The sequence below is a fragment of the Callithrix jacchus genome, chromosome 18, assembly GCF_049354715.1.
Source record: "Callithrix jacchus isolate 240 chromosome 18, calJac240_pri, whole genome shotgun sequence".
NCBI lineage: Eukaryota > Metazoa > Chordata > Mammalia > Primates > Cebidae > Callithrix > Callithrix jacchus.
The window spans coordinates 28,186,896-28,206,702 of record NC_133519.1 but is presented as its reverse complement, the minus strand read 5'-3'; the positions used below and the strand labels follow the sequence as shown (position 1 = coordinate 28,206,702).

Below are 19,807 nucleotides of genomic sequence, written 5' to 3'. Positions count from 1 at the left end.
TTTGGGAGGCTGAGGCAGGAGGATCACTTGAGCCCAGGAGTTTGAGACAACGAGCCTAAGCAACATAGTCAGACCCCATCTCTATAAAAGTTAAAATAAAATAACATAAATAAAGGAATTCTATAAATTTGATTGTCCAAGGAAAGGCTAAAAGTAGATTTAATACGTATTATAGAACAGAATGAATTCTAATGCCTTAATTTTGATTGAATACTTACTTTAAAAAACAGTTTTAAAAATGTCCACGAACAAGGCATTGTTTTAGGTACCTCTCTGTTAACTCATTTAATTCTCCTACACCATTATGAGGTAGAAATTTTGTTTGCCTGCCATTTTATAAATGAAGAAACTGAGGCTAGGAGAGTTTTTTTGTTTGTTTTAAAAGACAGGGTCTCAGCCGGGCGCAGTGGCCCATGCCTGTAATTCCAGCACTTTGGGAGGCCAAGGTGGGTGGATCACAAGGTCAAGAGATCAAGACCATCCTAGCCAACATGGTGAAACCCTGTCTCTACTAAAAATACAAAAATGAGGTGGGCTGGTGGCATGCCCCTATAGTCCCAGCTACTCGGGAGGCTGAGGCAGGAGATTCACTTGAATCCGGGAGGTGGAGGCTGCAGTGAGCCAAGATTGTACCACTGCATATCAGCCTGGCAACAGAGTGAGACTCCGTCTCAAAAAAAAAGTCTTATTCTGTTGCCCAGGCTAGAGGAAGTGGATGTTCACAGGTGCCATCAGAGTTCACTGCAGCCTGGAACTTCTGCTCTCAAGCAATTGTTCCATCTCAATCTCCCAAATAGCTGGGACTATAGGTATGCACCACTGTGTCCTAAGAGAGGTTAAATATCTGTTTACTGAGGGCTGTTGTACTATACTGTGCTTATTTGTTGATTTTTAAAATTCTGTGAGTCCATAGGATTCTAGTTTTTTTTTTTTTTTTCAGAAAACAATAAACTGCTGTCTTTGTGGATGACATAATTTTAGCAAGAAATAAATCAGTTGTTTAGATGACTTTCTATTATCTCATACAGCACAATGATTCTATATTTGAGTTTTCCTTGTTAAACATTACAACCTTCTTTCTTTTCAGTATACTACCATTTTATATATATGGGTTTTTTTTTTTGGTGGTGGGGTAGGGGGGCGACCTGAGTCTTGCTCTTTCACCCAGGCTGGAGTGCAGTAGCAGGCGCGATCTCAGTTCACTGCAACCTTCGCCTCCCAAGGTTTAAGCAATTCTCCTGCCTCAGCCTCCCAAATAGCTGGGATTACAGATGCCTGCCACCATGCACGGCTAATTTTTGTATTTTTAGTAGAGATGGGGTTTCAGGCTGGCCTCAAACTCCTGACCTCATGTGATCTACCCACCTTGGACTCCCAAAGTGCTGGGATTACAGGTATGAGCCATCACACTAAGCTCATTTTAGAGTATTTCTTGTAGCTCAATTTTTTACTTGTTTAAAATAATAATTTTCGTTTCAACATAATAGAAGGATATGAGTGAATCATACTTAAGAAAGTTAAAATTAATAGCACTATTACATACATTAGTAAGAGAAGGTTGTGACATCAGCAATACTGTTAAGAACAGAGGTGGACAAAGTGTGGCCTGCTTCTGTAAATAAAGTTTTCTTGGAACACAACCAGGCTCATTTACGTATCACCCATGGCAGGTTTTATGCAATAACGACAGACTTGAATCTTTGCAGCCTAGACTATGGCCTAAAATATATACTGTCTAGACCTTCACAGGATAAGTTTCCCAACCCCTACTCTGGAGTCTGTGTTTTTCTTCTAACTTTGAGTTGGGCATGCTCCCTTAGAATGCCAGAAATTAACTAGCAAACACACTTGAAATTTTTTTTCATAAATGGTCTTCTTGTCTAACATGGTTTTCCTCACATCCCTGCAGGTACCAACCAAGAAGCTGAAGAAATATGAGAAAGAATATCAGACAATGCGAGAGAGTCAGCTGCAGCAGGAAGACCCAATGGATAGATACAAGGTATGAGAAATATTTTGCATCTATCGAAGTACCTTCTTTTTTGTTTTAAATGAGACTGAGTCTTGCTGTGTTGCCCAGGCTGATCTTGAACTCCTGGCCTCAAGCAGTCCTCACACTTCAGTCTCCCAAGTAGCTTGGATTACAGGCACCAGCCACCATTTCCCAGCTCAGCAAAGTATCTTTTTTTTTTTTTTAACTTAAAGCAGCAACTGTGGCAATTTCAATTCCCTCTGTTCCTCCTTGATTGATTTAGATGCTCTCTGATTATGCTAACTGTCCAGGTATGTCTTCATTTCAGGAGACTCCCAAATAGCCAACCATAATATTTCTTTTCTTTCAGTTTGTATATTTGTAGGTAACTCCAGCTGTTGCATTTATACTGGGAATCTTCATAAGAAGCGGAGAGAAAGAGAGGGGAAAAAGAAAGTGGCTTTCTACTTTCAAAAATGAAACAAAAAGGAAAAATGGCAAAGTACTGTTTTAGCTGTGCATGATCATATCCACAAAGACTTTTAGCAGGTGAACTCTTCCAACTGACAAGGATGTTTCAAAGTTGCCTCTGTCTTTAACAAATGTTAAAAATACCAACTCACTTGGAAGGAAAAATAAAAACCACAAAGGTATATTGAGCACAGTAATGGTGTTGGTTGCAACATTTATTTCCAGACATTTATGAACAAAAATGATATTTGACTTATAGTATGAAGTTCAGAATCAAAATAATTTCAGTTTAATACATTCATTAATTGTGAATCTCTTTAATGGTAATTAGCAACACTGTTCTCAGGATTCAGTGTTGGGAAACACTTGTTTCCAACTTATTTTTTCCAAGTAAAATATTGTCTCTCTTCAACATGCTTTAATTTTCAGACTCACACAGATGCATAATAGCTTCTTCTCCCTCCACATCAATACACTAAGATAAAAGAATATTGTATTTTCAGCACTGAGCACCAGTGCCAAAAAGTCCTGCCAAGAAATGGACTGTGTGGCATGATTAATTAAATCACCCACATTGGAACAACTTCCACTTTTGTGACTAGAGTTACCTTTATGTGGTTAGAGCTGGACATGGCAGCACAGTCACACAGTACATCTTATCTCTGTGGGTGAACTGAATAGCACAGGATGTATACAGAGGAACAGGGAAGCAGGATGTAGATTTTGTAGTCAGACAGGCCTGAATTCAAACCTTGCTCATTTTTTAGAGCACAGGATTTAGACTTCACACTGAGAGTTTTAATCTCCATGCCACCATTTAGTGTCTTAGACTAGTTACTGAACCTCTTCATCATGTGTAAAAGGTATAATGTATCGGATTTTTTGATGGATTGTTGCAAGGATGAGGCATGCTGTATGTTAAGGACTCAGCTCATAGTTGTGTTCAAGAAATGGCTTTTATTTTATGAAGGCTACTATGACAAATTATGCAATTATTACTAGAATAATATCACCTTATATGGGTCTTCCCCTCTAGTCCATTGCTGACTGTTCTCAGTTCTTTCAAGTATTGCTAACTAGTACTCACCCCTTGCTTACAGAAGTGGTTTAAGATCTGATGATAAAATCCCACATACTGCTATAGCAGATAACTATAACAGTAAGGTGTTAATAGATGACGTATGAAGCTTAATTTTCACCAACATCCCCTCAATAAAACCAGCTTTCAATGTAAATCATATAGCATGCTGCTTTAGAAAGGCTTGAAGGTGGTAATTATAAACTATTATTAAGCATCCAGAATGGAGCTCTCCTTTTGCTTATATTATTCTAATTTTCTTATTACTACCATTGTTCTGAAGAAATTCTGTGAAGAGTGCTTTAAAATAAGAGTGAAATGAGAGACCAAACTTATACATTTAAAATCAGGCTGGAATTGAACTTGTTATTGTGTCTTAAATATTTTTTTGTGCCGAAGCAGGTATGTATACATGAATAGTAAGATGGACATTATTTTTAAAGTACTTATAACATGTAAGATCATCAATGTATATAGTTTTTGAGAGATCAAAGTAGGATTAAACTTTTTGTTTTGAAAGCAGGCATTACTGTTTAAGTTCAAGTATTGTTGCTTCTTATTTGCACATATCTGATACCCTCTATCGCTATTTCTTTTAGATTATTGTGATAACTTGTCAGTACATTTATCTAATATCTCTATACTCTTTTAATAATGTCTAGGCATTTGCCCTGGTAATGCATTTGACAAATTCATAGTTCTTAGATTATAATTACATTTTTGAGGTGGCAATCAACGACATAAGCTTCAAACCATCAGCATATTTGGTTTTTCAGATGATCAGTATGTAATTTAAGAAGCCATATTATAATTATCTTAATTAAAGTAGCAAAGTTAGAAAATACCTTTTACATATTCTAAATTTAATCCTGTGAAGAATAAGATCTCTGTCCTGGGAATGAGCATTTTATAATTCATAGATCTTGGACTGGAAACCCAGCAAATGTAAATTCTTAAAGACTGACTTGGGAAGCTCTTTGAGGGCAACGAGTGAGAACTTGCACCAGTTCAGTGACAGCCGCTCCTCAACATTAGAATCTCCACTGCTTAAAAAGTCATTTGTACACCCCAGCTTGCCATCTGACAAGAAAGCTAGGAAGGTTTTAGGAAATGTATTTTTCAAAGCCCAGATATGTTATATAAGAAGATATTTTAAGAGGTATTTCAGTTCAGTGCTATTTCTCTTGGACATGGTAGTGTATGTAAAAGGGCTATCACGCCGGGCAGGCCTGTGATCCCAGCACTGTGGGAGGCTGAGGCAGGTGGATCATGAGGTCAAAAGTTTAAGACCAGCCTGGCCAAGATGGTGAAACTCTGTCTCTACGAAAAATACAAAAATTAGCCTGGTGTGGTGGTAGGCACCTGTATCCCAGCTACTCAGGAGGCTGAGGCAGAGAATTGCTTAAACCAGGGAGGCAGAGGTTGCAGTAAGTGAGATTGCACCACTGTACTCCAGCCTGGGTGACAGAACGAAACTCCATCCCACCAAAAAAAAAAAAAAAAAAAAAAAAAAAGACTATCACAGGGAATCTAGAGGTGGGATTAAAGATCCAAGAATGTAGAGGTAGCTCTCAACAGTCATACTTCTTGCTTTACACATATTTTCATGCTCAGGCTATATCGCTATAGTCACCTTTATTCAATACTTAAATCTCAACTACAAAGAAAGAGGTGAAATAGTTTTGGTATAAATTTAAATTTTAAAACTCAAAGTATCATGAAAATCTTCTGGAATTAAGAAGTAATATTGATTGCACAACTTTGTGAATATACTAAAATCACTAAATTGTACATTTGACTTTTTAAATCTTTTTTATTTTTTGTTTTGAGACAAAGTCTCACTCTGTTGCCCAGGCTGGAGTGCAGTGGTGCAATCTCGGCTCACTACCACCTCCGCCTCCCAAGTTTCAAGTGATTCTTGTGCCTCAGCCTCCTGAGTAGCTAGGATTACAGGTGTGCACCACCACACCCAGCTAATTTCTGTATTTTTAGTAGAGTTGGGGTTTCATCATGTTGACCAGGCCGGTCTCAAACTCCTGGCCTCAGGTGATCCACCCTTCTCGGCCTCCCAAAGTGCTGGGATTACAAGTGTGTGCCACCACACACGGCCACTAAACTGTACATTTCAAAAACATGAATTTTATGGTATATGAATTACATCTCTCAACCCCCCCAAAAAAAGAAGACTATTCCAAGACAATTGTCATTTAGCCTCCCCTTTTCCTTTCATGAACCCTAAGTTACAACAGAGGTACCTGTGTAGAAGCCTTGCAGGAGGGACAGCTTTCTGTTGAAATTAGAGCTAATTAGTGACTATTGATCTCGTATGTGTCCATATTTATAGGATAAAGGCCTACACACTGGGTGGTGCATTAATTTTTAATTTCCAGATAGAACATATGTTGTACATTATATGTATACACACACAGACATAAACATATATAAGTAGGTAATACATTTATCTGCACTGCCTGTGCTGCCTGGTCTTGGCATCAGTTTATATTTTAAACTCAGTGAGCATGATAATGACTGCTATAGCCTTTACTCTTTCTGTTTTTCTTCATGACTAGATTCCAAGAGATAGAAAGGAAACTTTTTTGGAGGAAGAATGTGTAGAATATTTATTTCAAATCTTTTTTATCTTCCTTCTTAACTTGGACCTGGCCAGATTTTTGTACAATTCTTTGTCTACTCTAATATTTTGATTTGTAAATTTAGTGGTTGATTTTCTAATGAGGTAAAATGTAGGATAAAGATTTGCCTGTAGAAATAAGCATTTTTTTTTCATTTTCCTACAGAAAATACACATTCATCAATATGTGTAGCTGTTTTAATATATTTTAGAAACATAGTAACCAGCCCTTAATAAGCAAAGTTACCAATATCGGAAATTAAAATGTTTTTTATCTTAAAGAGAGGAATTGTTTCTACTGTGAGGAAAGTTTTCTAGTGATATTATCAGTAGATGGTACTTTTTGGAGATCTGTAGCCTTCAGCTACCTTTGGAGAATGATACTCTTTTCTGGTTTAATTAAAGAACTCCTTGCACAAATGAGAGTCAAGCCTTAAAAAACACGGCTAATTAATTAAATTCACTGAATCTCCCAAAGCATAATAAAGGTTACCTGTTCTAGATGGGAAAATACTAAAAGAATCTGGAATGTTTAAACTCTCTTGGGTTTGGGACACAGATAGTATTATAAATACAGAATTTCTTTTTTTTTTTGAGACGGAGTTTCGCTCTTGTTATCCAGGCTGGAGTGCAATGGCGTGATCTCGGCTCACGGCAACCTCCACCTCCTGGGTTCAGGTAATTCTCCTGCCTCAGCCTCCTGAGTACCTGAGATTACAGGCACGTGCCACCGTGCCCAGCTAATTTTTTGTATTTTTAGTAAAGACGGGGTTTCACCATGTTGACCGGGATGGTCTCGATCTCTTGACCTCGTGATCCACCCACCTTGGCCTCCCAAAGTGCTGGGATTACAGGCTTCAGCCACCATGCACAGCCCGCATATACTAATTTTTGTAGGGTAATTGCCTCTACATGTAATTTCAAATGAAGCTATTATGTATAATAAAAATAATACAAATGAAATATTTGAAATAAAGCTTAATTGTACTTTTTTGCCATCCTTACATATCTAATAAAATAGTTTAGAGCAATTATCACATTTCTTTTAAACTTGACAAATGAAGAAAAGTTTAAATTATGATACATTTCTTGCCTATAGAAAAGAGGCAGTAGACTTTTTTTAAAAAACCTTTGGGACCTTTTCGGTGTTAGACCCTTTCTTACTCAGAGGAGTCAAGATAAGTGAATCCAACTTTGAAAAATGTTTTTCTGGTTGGGCGCAGTGGCTCACACCTATAATCCGAGCACTTTGGGAGGTGAAGTGGGCAGATCACTTGAGGTCAGGAGTTCGAGACAAGCCTGGCCAACATGGTAAAACCCTGTCTCTACTAAAAATACAAAAATTAGCCGGGCGTGGTTGTGCACACCTGTAGTCCCAGCTACTTGGGAGGCTGAGGCAGGAGAATCTCTTGAACTTGGAAGGCAGAGGTTGCAGTGAGCCCAGATTATGCCACTGTACTCCCACCTGGGTGAAAGAGTGAGACTCGGCCTCAAAAAAAAAAAAAAGGGTTTTTTTCTGCCATAGCCAATAAACTTACATTTTATTATTTTTTCACATCCTAGAAACTGTGCTGGCTTTTGGAAATATTATGTTATGAAATAATGTGCTTTTAAGAAACAGTAATAGACAGGAGGATGGTTTCTATATGCCTATGACAATGATAAACTTCAGAAAGTTGCCACTTTCTCTTTGAGCTTGGATAACGCAGAGAGTTCATTGTTGTAGGATGGTGAAGATGCAAAACTAAATCCTTTTGGCTTCTCAAGCAATATAGCTAAAAAAGGAGTGGGCGCTTTCTAACAGTGCTGGGCTGTTCGGTCCCTTATACTTAACCCTTGGGGGAAGAGTATGTGTTAGGCACACTAAGAATTTCTAGTGTGTTTATTGATGATCCTCAGAGTTTTCAAGAAACTTGCTCTAATTTTTAGGAGGTTTTCTTTTCTGTTTAAGTATTACTAAGAATATTACCTGACACTAATATGTTTCTATATTGTTTAGAATGCATTTGCTTTTTGAAAATTTGATTTGTGTAATAGAGTAGAGCAGGGATCCGCAAACTGTGGTTTATAGGCCAAACCTGGCTCCCTGCGAGATTTGTAAACCAAGTTTTATTGAAACAGCCACACCTATTGATTTATTTATTGCATGTGGCTGCTTTTGTATGACACTGGTAGAGTTGAGAAATTTCAGCATAGACCATGCGACCTGCAAAGCCTAATATATTTACTGTCTGGCAATTTACACTAGAAGTTTGCTGACCCCTGTGTAAGACTATAATCTAAGATAGTTTTTCAAGTGCTGAAAGAAATGCAGTCTGTTTGGCCAGCTGTCATTTATTACTGACAAGATTTTGTTTTTAGATTGACATTTAAAAATTTGAAAATTTCCACTAGAAAGTTAAAATTGGATGTGATGGGTAAAGGAGGGAAGCATAACAGTTTCAAATATTCATATTTTTTTCTTAAATCTTCACTTATGGACAACATAGATATTTAAACGTTATATCTGTAGGCATTTGAAAACTTGAATATGAAAGTTATCAACTCTTTTAAAAGAGGTATCCAGAAGAAAATATGTGAGAGTTGAGTGTGTTGTTGCTAATACATTTGCACTGCGTCTTTTAGGAAAACATTTTCTCCTGACCCTTAAAAGTCTTTAAAAACATGTGCCAAAAATTCATCATAGCAGCAGACAACACCCAAAATATTGAGCTAGGGTTTATAAAGCTGCCTCCCTCCTTGTCATTTTTTCCTTTAAAGCTTAGTTTACTTTTAATTACCAGTTCACATTTTTATGGCTTCTCATTTTGGAATAAATGACGTTCACAATCCCTTGAACCGCTTCACCCAGACTTCAGCCCCTAGGTACCAATGAGATCTGGGATTCATTTTTCTTTTGCATTACCCTGCCCAGCAATTTCCTTCTTTTGTCTGAAGATAAACTATTTTGCAAGATTTCTGACCTTATCATATAAGGAAGTTCCTTCCACCCAGCTTTGACAACAGAGTATCAACAACGCATACTGTAGTTGCTAATAGTTCCACATAGGGCATTTTAGTCATTCATGCAAACTAAGCAGCATTGTGGAGAGGGAGGAGTTTTCGGATATGAGTCTTCCTGAGTTGAGACTTGCCCACTGGCTGCCTCAAGTATACTTTGTTCCATTGAATGTTTGCAGTCACAGAGAGAACTTAGAGTTATATGACACTCAAAGGAAAAGCAAAAGAGCATTAAGAAGTGTCTGTTTTTGTTATTGCCATTTCATAAATATTTTAGTAGGTGTTCAATTTCATTGGATATTCTTTTGTTTTTTTCAATTGTCTTTGTACCTATGATTGAAAACGGTAGTTGGTCTATGACTTTTGAGGAGGTAAGTTTTTTTTTTTAATCTATGTATGTCTGTAACATCAGTGTCTGTGTCTTTGAAAAATGCAGTATCCTCCTCCCAAAAGTTACTAACCAAACTTTCCCAGCTGTACATCTCCTATCCATGAGGAGAGAAAGTATGAGGACAGTTGTTATCTGCTTTTTATTCAAATGATGTCAGTTATGAGATGGGGGAGTGTATGTTTCAGACAGTGCAATGTGAGTTTTAAGAGTTATGTAAGGAGTGTCTCCTGTAATCTTTTCTGAAAGGCAAGAGGGAACCAATTTGCCTGTTTTGTTTACAGGCTTTGAGCATTCAGCTTGTGCAAACTTACAGCATGTGAATTTCTCTGGGCTGACTGAAGTTATTGGGGGTGACTTTAAGTCTGTCTCCCCTGGACAACCCTTGTCAACATTCCAAAATAAACCAAGCAGGGTTACTACCTTTCCCAAGTTCATGAAAACCAAACTATCTTCTCCATTCTAGTATACAGGCAAACTTTTTCTGGAATCAGTCAGTTTGAAAACAGTTTGGGCTCCTTGAGAAGAACTAGAAAAGACAGCCAAGTAATATAAGCTCTGTTTAACCCTCAGTAAGTAAGCGTGGCAAGTTCTTTGTAGAAAATCTCCATCTCAGTAGCAGGGTCTCACTGTAGTGCTCAGTAGCACTCAGTGGCTTTGGAGGACTCATGAGGACACCCCTGGGTTCATACTTTGGAGGATGATACTGCATTTTTGGCCCCGTAGCTTGCTTTCCCACTTGTCTGTGAGTGCAGAGCAGGAGTCTGACACTTCCCACTGTACTGCTTGCTTTGCAGACACTGAATTGAAGCTTCTTGCTAAAGCAAAAGCCAGTAGGCGTGCCCTCTAGGCTATTTTGCTTTGCAGGGGTCCTGAGACACTCAGTTTCCCCCAAATCTTTTCCCACCCTTGCCCTTACCCCTTTAGCTGTATGTCTGTAAGGAAGGGTTTCATTGCAACAGTCATTGTAATGAGAAGTTACTAGTCAGAATTTCAGCTGAACTCACACCTTTTTCTTATATAACAGATAATCCATCAGACATGTATCTCTTATGAACAGTGAAGTAGCTACCTGGTATGATTTCTAAATACTTGAACAGAGTACTTTTCCACGAACATCCTACGACTTTACCTGGAGGTTACTTCAACTCAATTCTAAGCAAATCACTGTAACCTGAAAAACTGGTAGTGGCAACATTTTCACTTGTGCCCAATGAATGTAATGTACATAATAGTTGAGGGAGTTTTTTGTACTTGGGGGTTCTACAAGTACAATTTTAACAGCAATAGGACACTTAACTCAGAAATAGCTATTGAAGTAGCCTTATCCTAGTTTCTTAAAGAAATGTATCAAAAAATGAGAAAAATCTCTTCCCTGCGTAAGCAGCCTGCATTGTGAAACAAGTCATGTTGAAATTGTACTGGTATTGTTACTCTTTCCTGGCTAGGAGGAAATTTGTTGAAAAAGTTTCTCATCTTTTTTTTAATCTACATTTTCTACAAGAAATGAAAAGGAGTAATAGATATATCAGAAATAAAGTCTGACTCTCCAGCCCCTGCTAGAAATCGTGTTACTTAGGCAAAGATTGAAAGATTCCATTGTAGAAGCTCTGGCTTTTTAGAAATCTGTTTTTTAGTCTCCACATTTATCATGCTTCTGTGGGAGGGTGGCACTTCTGTAGACTGAGGGAACAGACAGAATCTGATGAGTACAAGTTGCCCCTACAAGAGCATACACAGTCTTCTTAGGAATATCTGGGGAAAGAGTTCCTAGCAAGGCAGCACTTCTGAGGGGTTACATTATATATAAATTTTGGTCAAAAAGGAGGATTCAGTAATGGTTTTGTGTAGAATATGACCTTCTAACAGAAGTGGACTTAAACATTTTTTTCTCATTTTGGCATCTTATCCCTTCCAATGGAATTAAAATTCTGACTTGCTTTTTTTCTTAATAAAACTATTTTTAAATCCAATTACAAATATATATTCATTGTAGAAAACTTAAAAACATTTTAAAAGGACAAGGACAACAATAAAGAAAATTCACTACCTACAGTTAATATCTGTTGTTTATATTGTTATATAATGAGATTCTCCAGTTATTTATTTTTTTTTTTTATTTTTCCTACAAGGCAGCATAAGCATTTCCTGTTATTGGATTTTTTTTTTTTTTTTACTTTTGACACAGATCTTACTTTGTCACCCAGGCTAGAGTGCGGTGGCGCAATTTTGGCTCACTGCAACCTCTGCCTTTCAGATTTAAGCAATTCTCCTGCCTCAGCCTCCCGAGCAGCTGGGATTACAGGTGCACATCACCACACCTGGCCAATTTTTGTATTTTGTTTTAGTAGAGATGAGGTTTCACCATGTTGGCCAGGCTTGTCTTGAACTCCTGAGCTCAAGCAGTCCTCAGACCTCAGCCTCCCAAAGTGTTGGGGTTACAGGGACGAGCCACTGCACCCAGCCTTCTCCAGTATTTTAACACTGGGTGGAATTCTATCATGAATTTATTTAAAGTATCTTTTTTAGTAGATATCTTTTTCAATAATGTTTTAACATTCTCCAACTTTTCTATTTTTTTTTTTCCAAAAGAAAAGACAGAAGTGGGCCCTGGTGGCTGGTATCATCAAGGTGCAGGTTCATCCTTCAACTTCTCTGATGGCCTTCCCTGTTTATGGATCCTCTGCCTCTGTGAAAGCCTCAGACTGCTCTTACCATGCATTTCTTAGTCCTTCTTTTAAAAAACAGGAAGAAGAAAGAAATTGTCTTCCTCTTTTTTTTTTTTGACATGGAGTCTCGCTCTGTCGCCCAGGCTGGAGTGCAATGGCGTGCTCTTGGCTCACCGCAACCTCCGCCTCCTGGGTTCAAGCGATTCTCCTGCCTCAGCTTCCCAAGTAGCTGGGATTACAGGTACATGCCACCACGCCCAGCTAATTTTTGTATTTTTAAGCAGAGACAGGGTTTTACCGCGTTTGTCGGCTGGTCTCGAACCCCTGACCTCGTGATCCGCCTGCCTCAGCCTCCCAAAAGTGCTGGGATTACAGGTGTGAGCCGCTGCACCTGGCTGTCTTCGTTCAATATAACAAACACCGGGTTGTTACATAGAAGGTAAAATTAACTTCACCTTACCTGGTATGCTATGATAAACTATCTTCCAAAACATATATTTGTCTTTTTGTTTTGTATCACTGCTTTGAGTGTTAGGAGTGTAAATGTGAAAAACAGGAAGGTCTCATCACATTACTTTCCTGTTCGCTGTCTTTTGAATCTCCTATAACTGTTAACAGTAGCAAAGAAAGCACTTTTGATACTTTGGAATGAAAGACATGAAATAGCTATTCTGAAAACAGTTGTGAACATACCAAGTTCATAATGTTTAGTTACTTGCTTCATAAGAATTAGTGACTTGGTTTTTTTTTTTAATCGTGTAACTTTGTTTCAGATTTTTCAAGGTGGGGTGCAGAAATCCTCAGTAATTTATTTTATCCAGAATGTTTTAATTTGAAGTTTAAAAAAAAAAGAAAAAAAAAAAACTAGTGCTCTTATAAGGACTGTTGCTCTCACACAAAAATAGGTGTTCAGAAAAGTAAATATATTCTTACTCAAAGAATAAAAATGTCAGCTGATAGCAAAGTCATGAACGATGTGTCATGATTCTTGATTTACTGCCCTTAAATATACTCAATTAATATGAACTCTGTCTTAGACAAACAATTTCAACAAATGTCTAGTGGTTCCCCCTGTTTCGTTCCTACTGTGTCTTGCGGCTTCTCTTGAGGTCAAGGGTGAGACTACTGTGCATGTTTCAAATGAAGAATTGCTTGTGTCTGTGTTCTAGGTCTATATAAAAGCCTCACAGGATTGGGGATATGTTTGGAAATTTTGCTCTTTGTGGCACTTTTTTTTAATAATGAAGTTCCATCTTGAGAGTTTAAGGGACAGGTTTCACCGGGTAGAGAACCGCATCTGCATTGCTAGCTAAACTCACTGTTGTTTCCCAGACAGCAATCCTGCCTTCCTGTGCCACTTGCGCCTTCTCCTTTTTACACCTTTGAAAGTTCACTTGTTGCTTGTTTTTCCTCACGGGTTCTGTTCATTTCTGTATGTCCAGGCACTAATCCTCACTGCCGGCTGTTGCTTTTTTTCTGCAGAGGGAGAACCGAAGATTACAGGAGGCCAGCATGAGGCTGGAACAAGAGAATGACGACCTCGCCCATGAACTAGTAACAAGCAAAATTGCTCTCCGGAATGACCTGGATCAGGTAAACTTGTCATTCACTGGGTAGAAATGAGACTGTGATGATTTCCTCAGGACAAAGACCAGTTTCTTCTCACCACTCCCCCCACCCCACCCTGCAAGCTTGCTTTGTTCTTAACTTTGTTTTTGATGAAGGGGCGGGTGGCAGGGATAGTTTGTGTTAATTGGAGAGAGTGGAAAACAAACGTTTGAGAAAGGTTTGGGTCATTTCTAAATAGCGTGTGTGACATACTTTCTTTATACCTCTAAACGCTGTTATACCTTTGTTGATGCCTTTCCTGAACCAATGGCTCTCAGCATAATTATCTGAAAACATCAGTCACCAAGAATATACCTGTATTAATGCCACTAACTGTAGGCACCTTACTTTTTGTTCCAATAAGAATTCTTCTCTATAATAAATGTGAAATTTTATATGAAGTACCTACATTAAGAGTTGGATTGTTGGATTGATAGGCATCTGAGTGGCTAAGAGCCAGACTGCCCGATTGTGAATGCTGGGGCCACCACTGTGAACCCTGGGCAGTTCTTAAGCTGTCTATAGGTGTAAAAGTGGTCTCTCATACAGATGATATAAAAATTAAATTAAATGGCTGAATACAGTGGCTCACACCTGTAATCTCAGCACTTTGGAGGGCTAAGGCAGGCAGATCACAAGGTCAGAAGTTCAAGACCAGCCTAATCAACATAGTGAAACCTCATCTCTACCAAAAATACAAAAATTAGCCTGGGGTGGTGGCATGTGCCTGTAATCCCAGCTACTTAGGAGGCTGAGGCAGGAGAATTGCTTGAATCTGCGAGGCTGAGGTTGCAGTGAGCCGAGATCATGCCACTGTTCTCTAGCCTGGGTGACAGAGCAAGACTCTATCTCAAAAAAATAAATGAATAAATAAAATAAATATAAGTAAAGCACTTCAATAGTACGTGTTCATTAAATGTTAGTTGTTAGGAAGACCTTAAATTGTTTAGTATCCCTTGCTCTTTCCAACAAAGCTGGCAGTCTTAGGACCTCCTGTTTTTTCTTGTGAGCATTTTCAGGAATAATTGGCAATATGGAAGCAGTCTTGTACAGATTTAAAATTACCGCTCTATTTTCTGACTTCTACAAAGTAAATATCCCCCACAGATAATGGAGGGTCAGAAAAATTGACACTCAGACTGTTGAGTCTGTAAAAGAATCATTACCTGTGGTGTAAGTATGCATTGACAATATTTAAAATACAAATCCACTAACAACATAAATCTGCTTAAATGTTTAAAATTAAAGGACAATTGAAAATGGTCCCTGCCACAATTCCTTTTTTCCCATCTAGATAGCTAATTCTGTGGCTCAAAAGTTTAACCATACTGAAGTCGGAGATAAGACCCCATGTTCAGGAAAACAGTGCTGTCTGGGAGAGGAGGACACAGCGAGCTGGCACTCAGTGGAGTTAGAAAACAGCAACAATAACTGTGTTGCTTGGGACACAGGATAGGGAAAGTAGAAAAAGCAACCCAGAGGATTGTTTTTTAAAAAGTTGTGGCCCTGTTAACTACAGACCTCCTCAGCCAGCCCATTCGGAGAAGTGGTATGAGAAGTATGTGACTAGGAGAATCAGAACCAGAGAAGGTAGCAGGATCTCCATTCAGTCAGGGTCGACTCAGCCTTCCTCAGCGATCATACTTTTGTATTAATGAGACTGTAGCGATAAGTCAGTGCTCTCATGAAAGTCTTGGTTCTATGTTGACTTTCTAAATGGTCTTAATTCACACTTGATTCTGCCATTTTGAATCTTTTATCCATTAATAATTTTCTCATGATGGCTGACTAAATGAAACAATTTTTAAACAGTTGTATTCAGTTGGGATGCAGTGAAATGAGCTAAGGAGAGTTTCAAAGTTATTTGGGAAATGCAGTTGGTAATATGTGTTAAGACTTCAAAAGGTTTAAGCAATAATAAAATTAAATTTCTCCGGAGTACCTACTATGTGCCAAGCACTAAATATAGCAATTTATAAACATCATCTCATTTAATCTCCTAATGACTCCAGGAGGCAGTTCTTCTTTTAATCCTCCATTTCATAAATAGGACACAATATAGATGAAGAAACTGGAGATCCTCTGACGTGTAAAGCTATCCTAAAAAAATTAAAATGTGGTTAAAAAAAAAGTATATACAAGGTTGTTTATTGCAGTGTTATAGGAATAAAAAGAAATAGGGCCGGGTGCGGTGGCTCACACCTATAATCCCAGCACTTTGGGAGGCCGAGGTGGGTGGATCATGAGGTCAAGAGATCGAGACCATCCTGGTTAACATGGTGAAACCCCGTCTCTACTAAAAATACAAAAATTAGCTGGGCATGGTGGTGCGTGCCTGTAATCCCAGCTACTCGGGAGGCTGAGGCAGGAGAATTGCCTGAACCCAGAAGGCAGAGGTTGCAGTGAGCTGAGATCGCTTCATTGCACTCCAGTCTGGGTAACAGCAGTGAAACTCCATCTAAAAAAAATAATAATAATAAAATAAAAAGAAATATTTATAATGTCTATGTTCACTAGTAGGGGAGAATAGCAGTTTGACTGTAAAATGTCTTTCTGGAATAATTTTTTTAATAATGGGAAGATATATAGTATTTTTTTAATACATTTTTTTTCTTTTATAGTCTTTGCATCTAAATTTCAAGGGCTACCGGCTGGTACTGGGTCATCTTGTAGGGAGGGGAACCATAGATAGGGAAGAAGCCCACAAAGAAAGACATCAAAATGTTTCTACTAGGTATCTCTTTTTTTTTGAGACGGAGTTTCGCTGTTGTTATCCAGGCTGGAGTGCAATGGCGCGATCTCGGCTCACGGCAACCTCCGCCTCCTGGGTTCAGGCAATTCTCCTGCCTCAGCCTCCTGAGTAGCTGGGATTACAGGCATGCGCCACCATGCCCAGCTAATTTTTGTATTTTTAGTAGAGACGGGGTTTCACCATGTTGACCAGGTTGGTCTCGATCTCTTGACCTCATGATCCACCCGCCTCGGCCTCCCAAAGTGCTGGGATCATAGGTGTGAGCCACCGTGCCCGGCCTCTACTAGGTATCTCTGGGTGATAAGATTAAATCTAATTTTTACGTTCATCTGTATACTTTTTCCCAATTTAGAATTTATAGAAAGACCTTAAGTTACCTAACCACCATTGGTTAAGTAAAAATGAGTATTAGAACTTTTAATCAGAAAAATAATGAATATTATAATATTCATATTATATATGAATATAATACTAAATAATATATATAACTTTAATAATCAGAAATTTTTTTTTTTTGAGACAGTCTCACTCTGTCGCCCAGGCTGGAGTGCAACGGCATGCTGTTGGCTCACTGCAACCTCTGCCTCCTGGGTTTAAGCGATTCTCTTGCCTCAGCCTCCCAAGTAGCTGGGATTACAGGTTCGCACCACTATACCTGGCTCAGTTTTGTATTTTTAAGTAGGGATGGGGTTTCACCATGTTTGTCAGGCTGGTCTCAAACCTCTGACCCTGTGATCCACCCTCCTCACCAAGAGAATCCTTTATGTGAGTCAGTCTGGAGTTGCTGCCATTTTAGGTATTCCTGATGTAAGTAATTATTGAGTACCTGGGCACCTCATGATGTGAGTGCTAGAACAGCCCCTGAAGAAAAGATTCCATCAGGTAGGGCCTTCATTCTTCCTCTCCCTTCTCTCTTCCCTCCTTGACTCTTTTCCTCTCTTTTAAGAAAAATAAATATGGCCTGAACCCTCCCTTTTGGAACTTTTTATCTAGATGAAAGAAAAAAAACTGCTATTTCATGTGTATTTCCTCTTAACTTCTGATTTTGGAGTTTCTGCCTCAATGGGGTTTATTTGCCTACCAAAAAGCCGTCCCTGCAGTTGAAGTGACCTGCCTCACCAATCTTCCAGGAAGGGCCCGAGCCTGAGAGTCAAAGTACCAGCTTTGCCGGCCTTCACCCAGTTTGCCCAGTACTTTTCCATTCCCAGTTCATTAAAACCATATCTCTTAATTAAAATAGCAAAACACTGGCAAGCTTTAAACAAATATGAAAGCAGATTGTATTTAAGACAATATGTAAGCAAACGAACACTAATTAGGTAATTAGGTACTTTGCAAAAATAAATCATTTCTTACTGTTACCATTTTAGTGCTAGTTTCATGCTTCCTGGGCACCAAAGGCTTCAGCTTTTCTGTCTGACAGAGCCTTCTTTTCTGAGAACTCACCCTCTCTCAGACTCCTTAAATAAAGATTTCTCAGGCCAGTCGAGGTGGCTCACACCTGGAATCCCAGCACTTTGGGAGTCTGAGGCAGGTGGATCACAAGGTCAAGAAATCAAGACTCTCCTGGTGAAACCCCGTCTCTAGTAAAATACAAAAATTAGTTGGGTGTGGTGGCATGTACCTTAGTCCCAGCTACTCAGGAGGCTGAGACAGGAGAATTGCTTGAACCCAGGAGGCGGAGGTTGCAGTGAGCTGAGATCGCGCCATTGTGCGACAGAGCAAGACTCTGTCTCAAAAAAAAAAAAAAAAAGATTTCTCAGTGATTAGAAATGAAAAAAGGTACATCTCCATTTCAGTTTCTGTTTGCTGCCTGCTTTCCAGCTTTTTCTGTCCTTCCCTATTTAGAAGGAATGAAACAGAAGAGACAGAGACACGATTAGGACTATCCTGCTGAGGACCAGGGGCCTCGGTTCCCCTCACCATAGCAAGTGCTGTTAGACCAGAAGCTACATGAACTAAGTGGAAACTTATTTTGTTTTGTTTTCAGTTGAACAACTGGCCTGGTCAGTTCTTTCAGAAATTATTTCTCAAAGATCCTCATTTCTGATATTAGGGCTGAGTCTTTGCTAAAGTTATTGGTTAATTCATGATTAAATCACACATTGCAATGCTCATTTCTCTCATATATATGTAGCAGAAGCCTTAGATTGCAATTCGAACTTTAAATATGAATGAGACATTATAAGATGTTGGTAAGTGTTTAGACTTAATCATGACAATGTTTCTCTCAATCTTATCAAATTATGGCAAAGGCTTTATAATTTGGGCTCAGAAGTAGAATTTGAATATTTATGTGCTTAGCATTTTATTCCTCAACATTAAAGCTAATTCCTGTTTAAGTGAGGTATAGTGGTTGGCTGTACAAAGATTCAAAAAACCACTGTTAGAGGGATACACAAGTTATTTTAGATCTGGCCGTACTCTGATGAACAGGAGAATTGTTCCTACTTTTCTTTTTAACATAGAGGAGAAACTGTGGACTAAGCTTCTTGGAAAAATGGACTCTTCCTCCCTATAGGACCCACAGCAATTGCTGCAGATGTTGTATATGGTAACAGTAGAAATAAGTGAAGTTGCTTTAATCTTGACCTAATGAAGACTGCTTGGCAGAAAATGTACAAATAATAATAATTTATCTTCTTAGCATATATATCTAGGTGTTTTTGAAAAATATTCCCAGGGAAGCGTTTTTCCCCTTTTCTTTTTTTTTATTGCACTTTAGGTTCTGGAGCACATGTGCAGATCATGCAGGGCTGTTGCATAGGTACTTACATGGCAAGGTGGTTTGCTGCCTCCATCCCCTGTCACCTGTATCTGGCATTTCTCCCCATGTTATTCCTCCCCACCCCCCCCAACCCCCACTGTCCCTCCCTTATCCCCCCAACAGACCCCAGTGTGTGATGCTCCGAAATGCTAAAATTTTAAATGGCTCTCCAAGAGACCAAACTTTACAAAACTCATTTATTTCAGAGTGTCATGATGAATATTATGAAAGGATCAGTCTCTTCACAAAGTGGGAATGCTGTGGGTCCTGTCAGAAGAAGGCTTGTTTATTAGCATGGCTCAAACATTCTGGGACAGAACTTGAACCAGTGGGCTGCAGTTACAGGGAGAGAGTGGGTTCAGTTTTTAAGAACCCTGAAATGAGCAGTACAGCTCTGTCAGAGGCTTGGGGGGAGGGGTGTCCCTGCTTTGTGAGTAACCTCAGACAGTCATCTGGCTTGCGGCTCTAGA

General features: G+C 38.9%; 1 protein-coding gene across 15 annotated transcripts in view; it reads left to right on the top strand.

Moving 5' to 3' along the window:
* The window catches only part of RABGAP1L (RAB GTPase activating protein 1 like), a 737,216-nt gene that overhangs the window by 695,098 nt on the left and 22,311 nt on the right, over nucleotides 1-19,807 (top strand). For 9 of the 15 annotated variants that reach the window (XM_078356264.1, XM_035280064.3, XM_035280065.3 and 6 more), the window contains 2 exons: nucleotides 1,910-2,002; nucleotides 13,693-13,803. In XM_078356264.1, coding sequence (XP_078212390.1) covers nucleotides 1,910-2,002; nucleotides 13,693-13,803 — 204 coding nt within the window. Of the gene's footprint in view, nucleotides 1-1,909; nucleotides 2,003-2,342; nucleotides 2,638-9,328; nucleotides 9,525-13,692; nucleotides 13,804-19,807 lie in introns of those variants that run through there. The other 6 variants (XM_078356265.1, XM_035280067.3, XM_035280068.3 and 3 more) reach the window with 2 other exon arrangements.